This window comes from Cryptomeria japonica, chromosome 4, assembly GCF_030272615.1.
Source record: "Cryptomeria japonica chromosome 4, Sugi_1.0, whole genome shotgun sequence".
Lineage (NCBI taxonomy): Eukaryota > Viridiplantae > Streptophyta > Pinopsida > Cupressales > Cupressaceae > Cryptomeria > Cryptomeria japonica.
Genome location: NC_081408.1, coordinates 603,492,178 through 603,509,295, shown reverse-complemented (window position 1 = coordinate 603,509,295; position 17,118 = coordinate 603,492,178). Strand labels below are relative to the sequence as shown.

General features: G+C 37.5%; 1 protein-coding gene across 2 annotated transcripts in view; it reads left to right on the top strand.

Annotated features, from left to right (window-relative positions):
* LOC131061086 (AUGMIN subunit 3) overlaps positions 1-17,118 on the top strand; it is a 242,100-nt gene that overhangs the window by 191,059 nt on the left and 33,923 nt on the right. For both annotated transcript variants that reach the window (XM_057994597.2, XM_057994598.2), the window contains exons 13-15: positions 3,101-3,253; positions 3,591-3,702; positions 3,925-4,066. In XM_057994597.2, coding sequence (XP_057850580.2) covers positions 3,101-3,253; positions 3,591-3,702; positions 3,925-4,066 — 407 coding nt within the window. The remainder of the gene's footprint in view (positions 1-3,100; positions 3,254-3,590; positions 3,703-3,924; positions 4,067-17,118) is intronic.

Sequence of the window (17,118 nt, the reverse complement as noted above, 5' to 3'; positions counted from 1 at the left end):
ATTTTCGAATTGAAGTGGATTTTCGTGCCTTAGAAGATTTTCCATGCTTTTTCCACTTCAGGAAAGAACTTCACACTTAGCCATTTTTCTGACCACTTGTCTGCTTTTTCAACTTTTCTGATTTAGACTTGGATTTTCAAGAATGCTTTGTCGTCAGTGTCATGACCACTGCCTGAGATGGACCTGCCAAAAGTAAACTTACTAAAAATAGTACGTACTTCCAAACATCAAATTAGGGCAAACGAGGATAGGATGACACTAAAAATAGAAACTGCTAAAAATAGTAAGTTTGTTTTTTGGCAAAATAAAGCCAATTTGGGATGCAGTGAAACTTACTAAAAATAGTAAGTGTTAAGATTTCGCTCAAATCTCACTAGAAGCTTCCTTGAATGGTCCTGACTTCATCACAACATTCAGATTTTCCAAAATCATAAGGAAATGACCACAAATCTAAGTCTGAAGGGCAAAATGTGATGTCCCCTTCCTAAAATCACCCTTAAACATAAATAAAGCAATAATTTTAGGATCTAGGAATAGGAGCTCATCCTTTATACAAATTGATCTTTTCTCATATTATCCAACCATAGCTAATACTATGCACACCTATCAATCATTTACTTATGCCAATAATGAAATGTTAAAGTATTTCCAATAAGTTAAATGGATTGTTAATTCGTGTCGTGTGATTTACACCCCATAGATTGCATGAGACTCTTCCTCCCTATTCTGCTAATCCTTACAAGATGGAAGATTTACTGTGCCAAGGGCGCATGACACGGTCTACATGCGGCTCCCTCAAGGTTTACTACCCATGTTGGGACATTTTTGCCATGTGACCGATTTACTCTGCCTCTCCCCCACACACTCCCTATCTTTGCAAGTATTAGAGAAAGCCGAAGAATAAGCTCACTGCCATCTATAGGTTAAGTAATTAAATTTAATATGGTTTATTTAAATTACATTGTCAATTAATTATTCAGTGATTTGTCCACATATTATGTTATCATTACATCTGGTAAATTTGCATTGCTTAATTATTACCATTATTGATATTCTTGATAGTATCAAACTATATCAATGTTTTGTATTAATTTATTGAACTGCCATTTGAATTAGTTGTAATCAGTATATTGATATAAATTATTAGTATCAATTGCATTACCAATATTAAATTGTATTAACAGCAGACCCTACTGCTGGGCTATATCATAGTTATTGACCGAATCATATATTAATATATTATTTTATTTATATTGAAATATATTTAACTCAGAATATTCTCATGTCCTACGAATTACTTATTATGTATGAAACCTGAAACTTAGGTAATAGTGTCAGGTCATACTTACCTTTTCCTTGCTGACTGTTGTTGCCCTTTTGTGACAGGCTGGACTGCCACCACTGGAATTTCTCTTCACTTAATTCTGCCCCAAACTCTTCTCTCTTGTCTGCCGTACCTCCTCTTCTTCTTTTCTGCTGTGCTTCTTTCTATTCTATTCTTGCTTTTGGCTGACCGTATCCTTGCCTTCTTATTCCATGGTTCTTTTCCTCCTGCCAAGTATCGGTTACCCCTTAAATAATGTAAGAATGGTCCTATGCTTCCTTTTGGAGAGAGATGTGGCTTTATTGAAAGTCACGTCTCCCCCTTGTACCGTTTTCTTAAGGATTATCGTTCCTTTTGCTCATCATTCTCTTTAATTACATTGTGTTAATATTTATTTTTTGGGTTAATGTTCCCTCATTAATTTAACATAGGGAACTCATATAAGTATTTACTTATTATTTTTAAATTGGTGTATTATATAATCAACTATTGATTATTAATCAGTAAATAATATAGTAATATAAATGTATTAGAATAATCAATGTAATAATACATCAATATGATAATCAGTAAATATTTCATCAACATTTAATACATCAATATAAATGTACAAAAAAAGAATTATGGATTAGAATTTTATTATACATAAATTAGGCATGGTTCATGACACAATACCCTAAATTAGACAGAACAAGTTCCAAACTTAGTCAAATTTGCTCAAAACACTTGCAGACCTGATCAGAATTCATCAAAAACACTTGCAAACTGGGGAGAGGGAAGGGACTGCAGCGAAAGGACCCAAAAAACCAAAACCAAAACCAAAAGACCAATAAGACCTAAAAAGTAGGGGGTCCTCATTTGGAATGGAGTGATGTGTGATTAGGTCACAACATGTTGTTGATTTTTAGAACTGATATTTGAAGGTAATATTGATTTTAAGTTAATATATGTTTACCATCTGAAACATTGCAAAACACAAACAAAAACCATTCTGCAAATTCTATCTAGGTCTAAAAGATCACACAAATAAAGGAAACTCAAATACTTTTTAATTAAATTAAAAACAAGAGAGGTTGCAACAGTTTAGTTGCCAGTGTTCCACAACAGGGTGGGACGTTACAGAAGATAGCCTGTGATGTAGGGAATATTACTAAAAGATACATGACAAGGGTTCTGAGAGTATGAGAGAGGAAAAGAACATGAGAGTCATAAATATAGTACTAATATCATGATGGCCGACAATCTAAATATTTCTTGAAGCCTAATGCAATTGATAATTCAGAAAATTAAACTTTTGGAAATTGTAGTAAGGCATTGGAAGTTTCTAGATTGTGATGATGCAACCTTTCTTATAATAGTGATACCAAAATAATCTTTGATTTGTGAGTTTTCATGATTTAGAATTAAGTGTAATTTCTCTTTCTGACATGATTATAAAAATGGCATGTAGCTTGTAATGCTATAACTACATCATGAAAATATACTTACACACTTTACCTGCCCATGAAATGTTTAGACATTTTCAGTTTCTGTCAATACTGAAAATTCTCTATATATTTAAAGGTAGAATCATCTGATCGCAGCAGGAAATTTGCAATATGATTTTAATTAGTGAAAATAAAGTTGAAGTGTATAAAACCTAAAATTTAAAATTGTTATAATCACTGTTACACCAGAAAAATAATAATTTTCAGAACTAAAGAAAAAAACAAAATGCATGTTTTCATGATGATTTGCGTTTTATTATTGTGGGATTAACTTTTCTTCCATTGGCAGTTCATTACACACTTGGTTAATCAGCTGGCTCGACATCAGTTTTTGCAAATTGCATGCCAGTTAGAAAGAAAGACTATGAATGGAGCTTATGAATTACTTAGAGTTATAGAATCTGAGCTACAAGGCTTTGTACAGGCAACTTCGGGGCGAGTGGTATGTAGTGATAGCCTGCATGCTTCTCATTTGAGAATGTGATATGATTTTTTTTACTGTAAAGAGCGAGTCTGGGCTTGTTAGGAAAAAAACTTGTGTTATAGGGTCCTGATATTTTCTATGGGTCTGTTTGGTCATACAGGCTCTACAGAGTAGTCTGATTGATGAATTTATTTTCACAATGAATTTTAATATCTTGTGGTAGTAGAATATTTAGACTAGAGTTCTGAAAAATCTTGTATGTAAACAGTCAGATTAATGAGCTAGAAAGCTTGTGGACAGAAAAACCTTGTTTAGATGGAGACTTAATTTATGGGGATTTGCATGGATTTTTCAGGAGCGGTGCCTATCTTTAATTGAAGCTGGATCTGAACCACATGAACAAGGAGCAGTTGATGACCGTGACACATTGCTTCATCGAATAAGGGACCTCTTAAGCATTCATACAAGTATGAGACTAGTTTTCTGTGTACTTATAAAACCACAATTTTTCCATGGATATTAGGTTTTGTTGAGATTGTATGAAATTTAAAAAGGTTTTGTAGGAAGCTTGTTGTACAGCATCTGGGTGAGAATTCATCTATATCTTAATTCTGTTGCAACTTGGATGTGATACTGACACATCAACATATTTTTGTTTTGTATATTTGGCTTATTGTACATGTTGATAGATAACCAAGGTGCAGCACCGATGTACGTATCAGCACCTGGCATTGTTCAGCAAATTGGTAGCCTCCAGTCCGACTTAATGTCACTTCAGTTGGATCTTGAAAATTCCCTAGCAGAGGATAAAAGCAAATGCATTAATGAGTTGTGAGTATGCTTGTATGAAATCTTTTTATGTTGGTTTTAAATTCATTGATACGCTAATTTGTTCATGGCTTTTATAGACAGAATAGACAGTATGGTAGCAAATGTTTTTATAAGATTAATCAAAATCTATGTTACCTGGGGATGTGTCCCTGGTTTTTTTTCAGACTTCCCGAGGACAAGGACTCCTAGGGGAGGACGTTCCCATAAATTCTGCATATTGACAGTGAATTTTTGACAATGAATTCTATAAGCAATTTGACTTTGACTCTCAATTTAATACAAATTTGTCATAAGAACTCTGCTAGTTATTATATGTTAAGGTTCTATAATGTATATGAGCATGCTTTATCCATGTTTTCATATGAATATTTTAAATTTCTCTATATATTTTAATTTTCCCTATTTTTATATAGCCGTCCCCTTTGCCGCCCCCTAGCTGTCCCCAAAATTGGCAAACTAAATCATCATCTCGGAAATGCGTACCCCTGTCCCCTGCTGTACCCGTCCTGGAAACTCGGGGTAACATAGATCAGAATTCATCTATGACTATAATTGACTTTTGATTAAAAATAAAAATATAACTCTCTTTACTGATGACATGGACAAAATATCAGAGGCAATGATACTAGAGAATATCTAAATGCTATATTACTGAATTAACCAAAAACTAGGCTGATTCCGGGTCTAAAATGACCTAGAATTGGAGACTGCATGGAATCGGCGTGGAATCAGATGGGGTTTGGATTGTGTCTCGACATTGAAAAACCCTAAACCATATTCTTTATTCTTGAATCCTAGAAACTAAAAGCTCTAAACAAATGGGAAAATTTGAACATCTCTGACGTCAAGTGAATCTGTAACTGCGTTGATCATTTTGGTGCTCACCTTGGAAATATTATCATCCTTTGAGGTCTGGATTTGCCCCCTACTCTTCTACAGGCCTTACTATCATTGCTGATCAATTTGGCAATCCAAGCAGGCTTTGTGGTAAGCTAATTGGTGTAGGTAGAAACTTACTTTTGTCTTTGATTGCTAAAGGAATAGAACTTGACAAGTCATTTATGCCCGACATTGCAAACTTTTCTCTTGAATACTCTTCGGATTCAAACTTGGTCTCAATATCAAGACTCAGAATCTTTAGTTCAATATATTGTTTATTAAACTATATATTAATAATTATACTATATAATTTAATAATAAAAGTATATTAAATATTATTTAATTAAATTATATAATTACATATTAAATACTATATTAATAATTATTAGTATATTAAGGTGTCCTCCTAAGTTCCCACCTCGGTTCTGATCGTCATTCCTCTGCATGGGGGACCATCAATAAAGCTGCCCAATACCGTGGCCTAATTATCTCCTCCAAATTTCCCACCTCGTAATCACTGCCTTTCCATCAAGTAATTATTAAATTTTATATTAATAATTATATCATAAAATTATTAATTAAAATAATATAAAATATAAAATTATAAATTAAAACCTTGTAGAATTTGTACATCATTATTAAATATTAATATTTTTAATTTTAATCTATATATTTATGATTTTTATACTGGGCGTACCCAGTCCCCCACAAAATTTTTGTTGTATCAGTATACTGTACCAGTATTCATACCCATACCAATTTCGGCAACTTATTTAAATGTTTCCATTCTCTCCTTCAAACACATGCCTTGCAAATTTTGGATTTTCAGGTTCTTTTTGGCATGTGTAGGCTGTATTTTATCATACTAATGTAGAAGGTCAGGAGTCGCATATGCAGGTTTACAAACACGTGTGTGTATCATAAATAAAGGAACCTATCTCTCCAATTGTTTGGATGGATGGGTGCTAGACATTATTTGTTGATGCCTATGTTTAATAGGAATTTGAGACAAATGCACTAAGGTTTTTTATTAATTGCAGCTTAGAGCAGATATTTAATTGTTGAAACAATGATACTTGAACTCGATATTATTATTTTAATATTGAACTTGATGTATATGATGCTATGATGGTATGATCATGATGCTATGAGTACAAGTTTATGGTCGTTTTGTTGTTTATATGATGCTATGTGACATTCTAATCTTAATTCATGCTTCTAGGTTGCATATATATATATATAATTTTTACATTGTTTTTGTACTAATGAACTTAAAATGAACCCAATTCCCTTTTCAAAAATTTTCTATACCAGGGAACCCGGTTCTTGAACCCAAACCCAAACCTGTATCCGAATTGGCAACTTAGAAATGCACTAAAAAAATAGATTCTATACATGCAAATGAATAAATCACATAAGTTGCATAACTTTATAAGAGTCCTCTTGGTAATATAGAAACTAGTGTTCCATGGGCGTTGGGGACGTAGGGATGGGTTTTCGGGACGGGGGGACCAAGGGTCTACGTTTGGGGACAGCGGGGGGATGGTGGCGGGGTGGTGGTGGTGCTGATATAGTTATACATATACATATAGTACTTGAAAAACTAGTTTTGAAAAGATGTTTGATAGTATAACTGTATAAGAATTACATTTCAAATGAAACTATAGGAAATTTGAAATACTAAATCTAAATACCAAGATTTCTTCAATGCTAATTGCTAAATAAAATTTGACAAATGAAATTGTCAAATTGGAGATTTCTATTATATTGAAAATGGAAAATATGAATATCTGATGCCATTGCAAAGTCTATAAAGATGATTACATGATTCATCATTACAATGAGTAGCCAAATACAAATACTAATAGCAATATCATTGCAAAAGAGACTAGAGTCAGACAAAATGCCAAAACTCAAAATGTAGCTAATGGAGGCCTCTAATCATCTGCGAATTCCTCCTCACTGGAACTGCTGGACTCTTGAAGATCAAGATCCCTCAAGCTCACACCAACCAGCCCTGCATCTGAAGTGGTAGGATCATCCTCATCAAACTGTGAAGGCTCCTCTGGCTCTACATCCCATCATGCTGCTGGACTCTCCTTGTACACAAGTGTCTTGCGGTCCATGAGACGCAAAGCACTGTGTACAACCACAACCTTTTTTGCTCTCTTAGAGGTAAGTTTGTTCCTCTTAAGAGAGTGGATGAAGCTATATGTAGACTAGTTCCTCTTAGCAGTTGAAGAACTGGAAACCTGGGATAGCTGACAGATGGCTAGAGTGGTGGTCAAAGATTTCGGGCCATGACAATTCCACCACAAAAGTGGGTCCTCCTATGCCATAGTTTCTATATCCATCTTTGCCGCATTTGAATAAGCTCTAAGAGTGGCAAATCTTCTCCACTCAGTGTGAATTGTGTTGGCATCTCTGGAATCAAACATCTTCTCTATGCACCTAAAGAAACCCGCCTTCACCTCATCATCCTGACTCGGTGTCACTCTACCCGGTCTAGCCTTCTACCACTTAGGATTCAAGGCAAAGGCAGCTATATGCAAATGAGTGTTCAACTTGTCCCATCTACGATGAATGATAGGCCAGATTTGCTCATTGTAGAATGCTAGAGAGGGGTCCTTCACTCGCACAACAACCCTCAGCTGGTCAAGCATAGAGTCAATGCACTCATACACCTCTCCAAGGTTAGGTGCATCACCATCCCCATATCTGATCACCTGGAATATTGGAGAAATGATGGAGACAATGTATTTCGCATCAATCCAAAACACATCACTCTTCACTATCTCCTTCACCCTTCTCCCCTGCTCCATCTTGGCCTCAACCCACCTATTCCACTCATTAGTCATAACCATTAGTTGCAATGCCTCTTGCAACTCAATCATTCTCTCCAAGAAAATGAAATAGGATGCGTATCTGGTCTCAATTGGTTTCAAGAACTCCTTCGTGGAGGTTCTAAAGAGTGCATGTGAAGTGTGGTGGTTGCAGATAAACATCTGCACATCTCTTGCGTCAGTGACCACTCCTCTAATCCAGTCAATCTTCCCCATGTCGTTGAGTGCATTGCTCATGGCATGCACACAACATGGGGTCCACCAAATGTGTCTATAGGCTGCCTCAATGAGTCTCCCTACTGCTCTACACACATGGGCTGCATCTGTCACTACTTGGACCACATTTTGTGGCCCAACCTCCTCGATAGCCTCCCTGAGGATCTAAAACAAAAATCAGCATCTTTGCAATGCCCTGTACAATCAATTTCTCTAAGGAAGTATGGGCCCTCTGCACATGTGACCATGATGTTGATGAGTGGACGGTGGCTAATGTCTGTCCACCCATCCATAACCATGTGTTGTGCGTTGTGCACACCTCACCCCGTCTTTTACAAGGACCTCCTTTGTTTTCCCTGTTGCTCTGCATTGAAGAGAGAAGGTGAATGCCCAATGTGAAAGCCGAATAACCTGGGGTCAGTAGAGTCCCGATGAGATCAAACATGGAATTGCGTACTTTCTCCTAAATGTTTGAGTCTCCCGAGCCATTTCCAGTGTTAATGTGATCCCGAAGCATGTCGCAATTTCCTCTCATTTGCCAAAGTCCCGACTTTGCAAATCGAAGGCAACAAATAAAAGATTAAGTCATGCATTTTGTAGCAAAGTGTCGAGTTAAGGTTCGCTCAAATGAGCCTGTTTGGTCGAAATAAACAGAGCCTCGCCAAATCGGCTAATGAGTCGAAAATGCCAAAATAGTCTAAGTCTTGCCATCGTCCCTATTTGCCCGAAAGTGAAAACTAAGTGTGGGACTCCAAGATCGGCCTAACACGGCGAAATAGGAAGCCCAAAATTCCTATCGATAATGGCGAAAATCGCAAAATATAGGCTTTTCGGCCGAATAGAAATTAAATTGAAAATCGCTTAGTGTAGATGAAAATACCCGAAATGGCTCCGAAGTTGTAAATCGCGCAGAAAGGGGGAAAATCCCAAAAATCTTGTAAAAGCTTCACAATGCTGAAAATAAGGAAGAAGTTTCAAATTCACAGTGTCTTCGAATAGCCCGAAAAAAAAAAGCGTCTTAAACTTTCAAAATCGGCTCCCAGGCCGAAAATTCCAAAAAAGAGCAATGTAACCCGAATTTCGCCAAAAGGTAAAATGCGAAAATAGAAGAGTTCCCAAAATCGCCTTAAGGGCCGAAATTTGACGGATAGGGATAAAATGTCAAATGTTTTATAAAGTTTGCAAAAGCCCCATATATGCCGATTTTCGGGAGACAAAGGTAAAATGTAAAAAAGTGAAGGAAGTTTGCAAAAGATCATTTTGAGCCGAAATTCGGCGCACCAAAAGGGAAAACTTTAAAATATGCAAAAGGGCGTTAAACTTAAAGCATTTGCAAATGCCACTCTTGCCCGAAAATCGCCAGAATGAGGTAAAAAGTTAAACTTTAACGTTTGCAAAAAGTTTCTTCACCCTGAAATTGAGCAAGAAGGGTAAAATCGCGCATAACGTCCAAGTTCGCATTTTATGCATTTAGCTTGAAATTGCCAGGAACAACTAAATTCGTGGAAGGGGTAAAAGTGTTAAAACTTTGGAAATTTTCAAAATGACCCTCCAGGCCGAAATTGGCAAAATCACCATTTAGGTCGAATTTCAATAATTCAAAATGGCTTTTAGCTCGAAAATGCCAATGAAGATAGGGGTGTTAAAACTTAGATATTTTCAAACCAACTTGTAGGCCGAAATTGAACAATAGGGCAAAATCACTATTTCACCAATAAGCCAAGATGCTTTAGTGGATTCAGATCACCCAAACACCATCAAGACAAAGGATCAGATTTCACGTTCGAAGAGAAAGACGACATTTAAAAGATACATCTCACAAAGAGCTTCTCAAAGCCAAACGTTTAGAATTTGATGTTTGTTAAATTAAATTATTTAATTTATTGGAGTGAAATCAATTGATTGTTTGCAAGACGTCATCAGAAGAACTAGGAGAAAGTGTGAAACGACAAAGCCAGGCGCTGAGCTGAAGAGGAAGATACAGGAACGTGCTGCAAGAGCGCTAGAGCAACTGAACATTGGGAAGTGTGCCACCCGGACAACAAGTTAAAGTTCACCACCAAAGACCAAAGAACACTCCGAATGCAACAATCATGCGTTCTCAGGAAAAGCACACAACTGGATTTAATTCCAGGAATTCAGTTTTAAACTGAAACTGTTTTATTGTAAAACTGCCTATGGGTCCCGCGCAAGATATTTTTGTGGACAGTTATGTTCAACTGCCAAATTGACCAATTTAAAGCCAAATAGTGGCAGGTAGTTGAAATAGTGGTTGGATAGATGACTGAGAGTTTAATGGGCATGGGTTAAAGCTGCCAGCTTCTGGAAGGTAGATCAGGACCCTTGGATGCAATCCATCCTAGCCTCTAATTCAATATTGTAAATTCTATAAAAGGCAGAGGCCTTTCTTTTGTAAAGGGTTAGATAGTTAGACAGTTGGTTAGAATTTTGTAGCTAGATTTTAGAAGATAGAATAGGTTAGATCTTAGTAGTAGCATAGAGATGCTGCAGACATTGTTGTAATAGGCAGCTGAAATCAATATATAAACATTGATTTGGTGTTTATTGTCTTGTTTTCATCCTATTTGCATGGTTTCTTTCAGCTGGTTAAATTTTAGAGTGCAGGGATTTTAATGGTGAAGTGTGGAGGGGTATTTGATGCATTTCTGGTTCATACCATTGGGGGTCTACTGATTGTAGGTCACCGTGCACGGTTAGTCTGAATCCAAACTGTGCTTAGTTCAACTGCAGGTGTTCGTCTTAGGCTGCGCCAGAATTGGGTGCCTTGGAGCTTGCACCATTTTTGTCTAGTTGTGAGGGTATCTCTAGTGAAACAAGAACTGGTTTATCAAAATTTGTCTACCTGCTGCATCAATTGTTATCATCCTTGTCCTTAGGCTTCTTGAACCCTTCCCTTTTGATTTTATTTCATAGTCTAAGAATCACAACAGACCACCTTGTTGCAAAACGTAAGTCCCCTTGTGCTCCCAGCAAATCACATCGACCGTTGAGCTATCCTGCAGTCAAGACCTGACAATCAAAACCTTGAGGTCGTCCCCATTGATCAAATTGAAATAGCATTAGGGATTTCCTTATCTCAAGAGAGGATAGGATACTTAGCAAGTAAATTCTATTGTGCGTTGGCCGGATGGAGTCGTAGTTTGGTCTCGGTGAGGAATTACACTTGGAGAACGTGTTGTCACCTTGGTGGTGCAGAATTCACCGCACCCCACATTCAGAGTTCACTTGCTCGCTATGCATAGAAGCAGTCAATCAACTCAAAGCCCAATTTGGACTGCTGGAAGAACCAGAGGAGAGCATCACCAACAAAGTGTGGAGTGCCTACCTTGCTGCAGACGAGTATAGACGAACGCAAAATCAATGCAACACCACACTCCCCGATGATGAAAGGATGGAGTTGCCAATTGTTAAGCAAGATGAACTAGTCAATCAGACCAAGGTAGCAGATGAATTTATTATCCCTGCAACTGATGAGGACAGTGTTCAGAAGGATGATCAAGTGAGCTTTGTGGATCAGCCACAGGTTGAAGAGCAGTTTGCAACAGCCTCACCAATGGACAATGCGATCCAAGGGTCCGTTGAGGATGTTTTTGAGGGCCAATCAATCGAACGGTCCCTCCTATTTGAAGACGTGCTGGTAGAGGTGCGTAAGGCTGCATTGTTCACACAATATGAAGATGCACCAGCAGATGATGCACCCCTTTTTCCTGAGTTCAATTTTAGTTTTGAGATCAACTGTCAGCTTGCACCACCCGATGAAAAATCTGATGCTGATTTGCACACTTTGAACGCTACCGAGATGCTGCACCACCAACAGCGACCTCCTGATACAGCTGTTGAAGCCTTCCCGCCGCACAACCCACTATACAATACTCTGCATGACTCAGAATTGCACCAAGTTGTTTCTTTCCCTCCTGTTGTTACTTCTGAAAATTTTCTATTTAATTTTGAATATTCTGGGAAAGCACCCTGTAAATGGATTAATCAAGAACCTAATGAACTTCCCCAATTTATAATTTTGCCTGAGGTCTTGGTTAAACTTGAGAGTGGCCAACTGAAAATTTTCTTTTCAGAGTATAAAGACAAACCATCCAAACTGAGAACTGTTCCCATTGCCTTGTTACTGTTGCACATACTGAAAAATCATCCTGTAGTCAAGACCTGACAATCAAAACCTTGAGGTCGTCCCCATTGATCAAATTGAAACAGCATTAGGGATTTCCTTATCTCAAGAGAGGATAGGATACTCAACAAGTACATTTTATTCTGCGTTGGCCGGATGGAGTTGTAGCAATGCGATTTTAGACACGTCAACACTATGCTGCACCCCGATGCCACCCAACATGCCTTCATCTTCTCCATCAAAATATTGATCTTGGAATAGCACTTATCCAAGATCGAGGTCCTCATTTTCGTCTCACCTGGTGGCACATAAGATGTTCCTCCCTTCGCCACCATAGCCATCATCTCCCTATAATAAGGATACCGTGTAACATGAAATGGAATGCCATTGGCAAAGAAGAACTTGCCAATGGATTCATCTATGTCATCTCTTAGCTGCACATTAAACATATCAGCAATGGGGTTACTCTGTGGTGTCTGCAACCTACGTTTCCCTGCCCTAGCGGCACTAGAAGTGGAAGTGGATGGAGATCCAAACTGTTGGCATTTTTGATGTTTATGTTGTGATTGTCATTGATGGACACACACTTGCATTGAGATCCCCTTTATATGTATGAGTTAGAGCACAATCGGTATTTGTTCCAACCGGTATGTTGTATTATAGTTGTTAGACTACTGGTGTTTTGCAGAATGTGTTTACCGGTCTGAAGTGGTATGTAGACCCCAAGTAGTTCGAGGATCTCAAGCGGCACGAAGGATCAAAGCGGCAGAACACATATTTCCCAGTCTTTATTTTTGTCAAACCGGCAATCGGCATTTTGTATGAACCGGTAATACTCTGTGATGAGTTACCATCCACCGATTGTTTGACGGTGCCGACACTTTAACGGTGCTTTTTGTATCGTGTTACCAAGTATGTCCAGGTTCATTGAACCTAGGAAATTGTAATGTAATCCTAGTGGACCGACATGAAATCAGATTCCTTTATAAGGACATCATGTCTAGGGTTTTAGGTTGTCGATGTGGTTGTAGCAAAAGTTTTTGTTGTTGCTAGGGTTTAAGGTGGTTGAGGAGTTAGAGAGAGTATGAATGTGTAGAAGACTGAAGTAATGCTGGAATGCATTAGGAACGAGCTATCAAGGATCTAACCAAGCAGTCTGTGCTATTAGCTAGATCAATCACTTGTTGATTACTCACATCTTTGACAAGTCTGTAGCCCTTAACCGGGTAGGCCCAAAAGCCTTTTGTAAATCCTCTAACAAGGTGGTTCACATCTGTGGATCTAAAATCCTCTAGCAAGGTAGTCTTTAATCGGACTTATTTCCTAACAGAGATTGAGATTCCTAACAGGATCTGTTTTGGTAAAGAACATTGTAAGACCTTAACTAGTCTGAGCTTAACCGGTCTGGTTCCTATTCTGCAGATAGTTACTTGTGAGTTCCATCTCACCGTGGTTTTTCCCATTTGGGTTTCCACGTCAAAATCTCATGTTTTATGGTGTTTGTGCTTCTGTGGGTGAATGCATTATTAGCTATTTGGTTTGCATGTGTGTTAACCGGTTTGTCTGCTAAACTGTCTAACCAGTTTACTGTCAGTCTTGTAAAGTGTTTAAGTGCAAAGATTTTTGGCATACTAATTCACCCCCCCCTCTTAGTATTCATCACAAACATCATTCCTCCCGTCTGCGAAGTGTGAAGCATGAGAAGTATGTGGTGGATTTTGGTTGTGTTGAAGGGCTTCCCTAGCAAACAAAGTAGTAGGCATTGAAATATTTGTGTCATCTGGAACCCCCCAAAGCCTGTTAAACTCAATTCTGTACTTTATATTTTTAGATTCCTTCAAAAACTTACAATGACTCACACCTTTTCCTGTCCAAAAAAGAGAGTGTGCATTCACCCTACTAATGCTACCAAACCATTCACTGTCACAAATGTTGCACTTCCACTTCCTTGTTCCCCCACCTGAATGTGATGTGCCTTGTATTGATATTCTTGAAGCAAATTGTTTGAGAGGAGACTTAGGATGAAAAGGACCCCTAGCATACGGTGCCAACAACTCTGAAGGGCAACCTGTACTAGTTGGTGCACTCGCCATGGAACTAGATTGGGCTCCAAGATCAGTCCCATGGTCACCCCCCTCATTTTCAGGTTCAAATTCTGAATCATTCTCACTATGAGAATGGATTTCAATCCAATCCTCACTCATGTCTTGGGAGCTCATTGTGAAATTGACATTGCATTTCACAAAATAAAAATAAAATCAGCTTACTTTAACAATTAAATTTATTTTCCTATTCATCTCAAAGTCAAATTTGATGTTGAATCTTGAGGGCAAAATGATGAATGAATCGTTCATCATTTTGCCTTCAAGATTCAACATCAAATTTTATTATTTTTATTTTTTATTTTTAAATAAAAAAATCATAAATTGTAAATTTTATTTTCAAAATTGAAATTTCAAATTTCAAATTTGTTTTTCCAAAATAAAATTTACAATTAATGATTTTTCTTATTTAAAAAATAAAAATAAAAAATAATAAAATTTGATGTTGAATCTTGAGGTGTTTTGCCCTCATGATTCAACATCAAATTTGATTCTGAGATGAATAAGAAAAAAACAAATTTAAAGCTAAACAAAGAAAGATGAAAGAACCAAAAATGACATTGAAAATGAAAACCAGAAAAAAAAACGAAAAAAACAAGGAAAACCCTACCTTGTGCTTGAAAAATCTCTCCAAAATGCAGTAGAATCTTCTTCCTCCTCTTCTTCTTGGTTCTTCTTACTCCTGACACACTTGCAATCAATTTTCTCACTCCTTCAATCAGTCTTCTACAAGTTTTTCCTCCTCTTGAGCTTGCTGGAAAAAAAATGAGTCTTTCAAAATGAGAGTGAAATCAACAAATAAAATGGTTTTGTGTTGTTTTGGGGAAGGGGTGGGTCCTACGTCAAATTAGGGTTACCCCCGAACCCCCAAAAATGTCACTTTTTTTTAAAAAATTTTAATTTTAACTCGTGCATTTGACGTGGGGTGACGGGAGACGTCTAGGCATCTCCCCGCCCCTCGAGAAACGCCTCCGTGTTTCCCAAGGAGGCGTGGAGATGTCTCCCAAAGCATCTCCACATCTCCTTGGGAGACATGGAGATGTTTCCTCGTCTCCGGCGGCGCTCCGGTGGCAGTGGTGGGACGGCGGGAGACGTCGTGTCCCCGTCCCAGAAACATCCCCGTCTCCGAGACGCAGCCCAAAAGGGGGGAAACGCTTCCCCATGGAACGCTGCTAGAAACAAACTTGCACATTTCTTTATTTGTCTTGAGAAGATACATAACAAATGAATTTGAATGATTTTATAGTCTTTTAGTTGACTAACTAGTGAAGAATACATCCAAAAAACGAACAAAATACTCTTGGAGACACTTTAACAATGCTGGGTCTGCTAGTTACGCTCTTTCTTCAGAAATTACAGATGTTCGTTGCACATTTTGGGGGAACCAAAGTCATCAAAATAATAAATACCTTTCCCTTTTTTGGAGATAATTACCCTAGGGCTTAGTGTCACTTTTTTCCCTCATGCTTTTTCTGTGTTTTTCTTTTTGTTAATCTTCCATCTCTTTGCAAATGAGACTATAGGCCTTGAAGACCTCCTCTACAAATTACTACCAATCAAAACGTAGAGTGTCAAACCTTAATTCAATTTGAAAATTCTTTGATTGGTACTTAGTTGAGGATGCCCATGTCATTTGAGGGGTGTTTTCCTTGTATCATGCTTGAAATCGTGGCGTAGAAGTGCTAGGATGTCCTTGCAAGGCATGGTAGAAGTTTTTACTGATCTATGGCTGTTCTTTGCTTTTATGATGATTTTTTCTAGAATTGCATAGAAAATCCCCGGGACATCATGGACCATTACTCTTGGTGGTTAAAATGTCTTAGGGTAGATGAGACTATGTATGTTGCATGAATGTTCCTTTGGTATCCTTTTTCCATTTTAAATGTTGCACCCCTTTGGAGATATTGCCCCTTGATGAATCTTTTCACATGTGATGAGTTCATAGCCTTTTCTCTTCATTGTTGTAGTTTTGGGCTTGTGATGAACCTTCTTGTAGTTTTAGGCTTGTGGAAAACCTTATGCATTTTTTGCGAAGTTGGCAAAGTTGTGAACTTTGCAACATTCGGAACTTGGGATCTTTTCCTTTCTGTCTCACTGTTTCTTTTTGGTGTGTTGCAATTTTCTTATTTTGGTGAACTATGTTGCACTTTTATAGAGCTTGCAAACTTGCAAACCTTGCAAGATTTAGAATTGGATGAATATCCTTATTTTCTTTATTGCAGTTTCATGAAGCTAGCAAACATGCGAGCTTTGTGACATATTGAACTTGGTGACTTAATTTGTTCCTTTTGTTGGGATTTTGGGGAGTTTACAAATTTCCCAAAGCACCTTTATACCTTAGACAAATTTACTTGTAGAATAAATGGAGGGGGCAAGGCAGGGCTTAGACAAATTTCACACTTACGTGCCAACTTAAATCATCTGAAATCAGTTATCAGCAGTAAGTAAAGCGAGGCCGTTGTAATGTCCCTTGTAGATTTACTTGGGTTATGGCTATTATTTAATAGATTATTTTGTCAAATAGATAGCTTAAATGACCAATGGAGCTTGTAGTCTTAAGAATCTAATTTATATTGCATAAGTGAGAGATTGTTACATATAACTTTTATGCTAATATGAATTAATTTTGCAATATGTTTGATGAGTGAGCAACCTTATTTTAGATTAATGTTGAATTGTATCAATATTGGTATCAAATATTACTATAACTCTCCTTGGATTGAAATGATAAGTCTGATATAGATAATGATTCCCTGTCAAGAAAGGTCGGATATGACCTGCAGAATATAAGATTCTGAGGCTATAATCCTGCTAAGTGTATTCGATCTGGTGTAACTTTCAACTTTCCTACGAATATTGTCTCCTCGG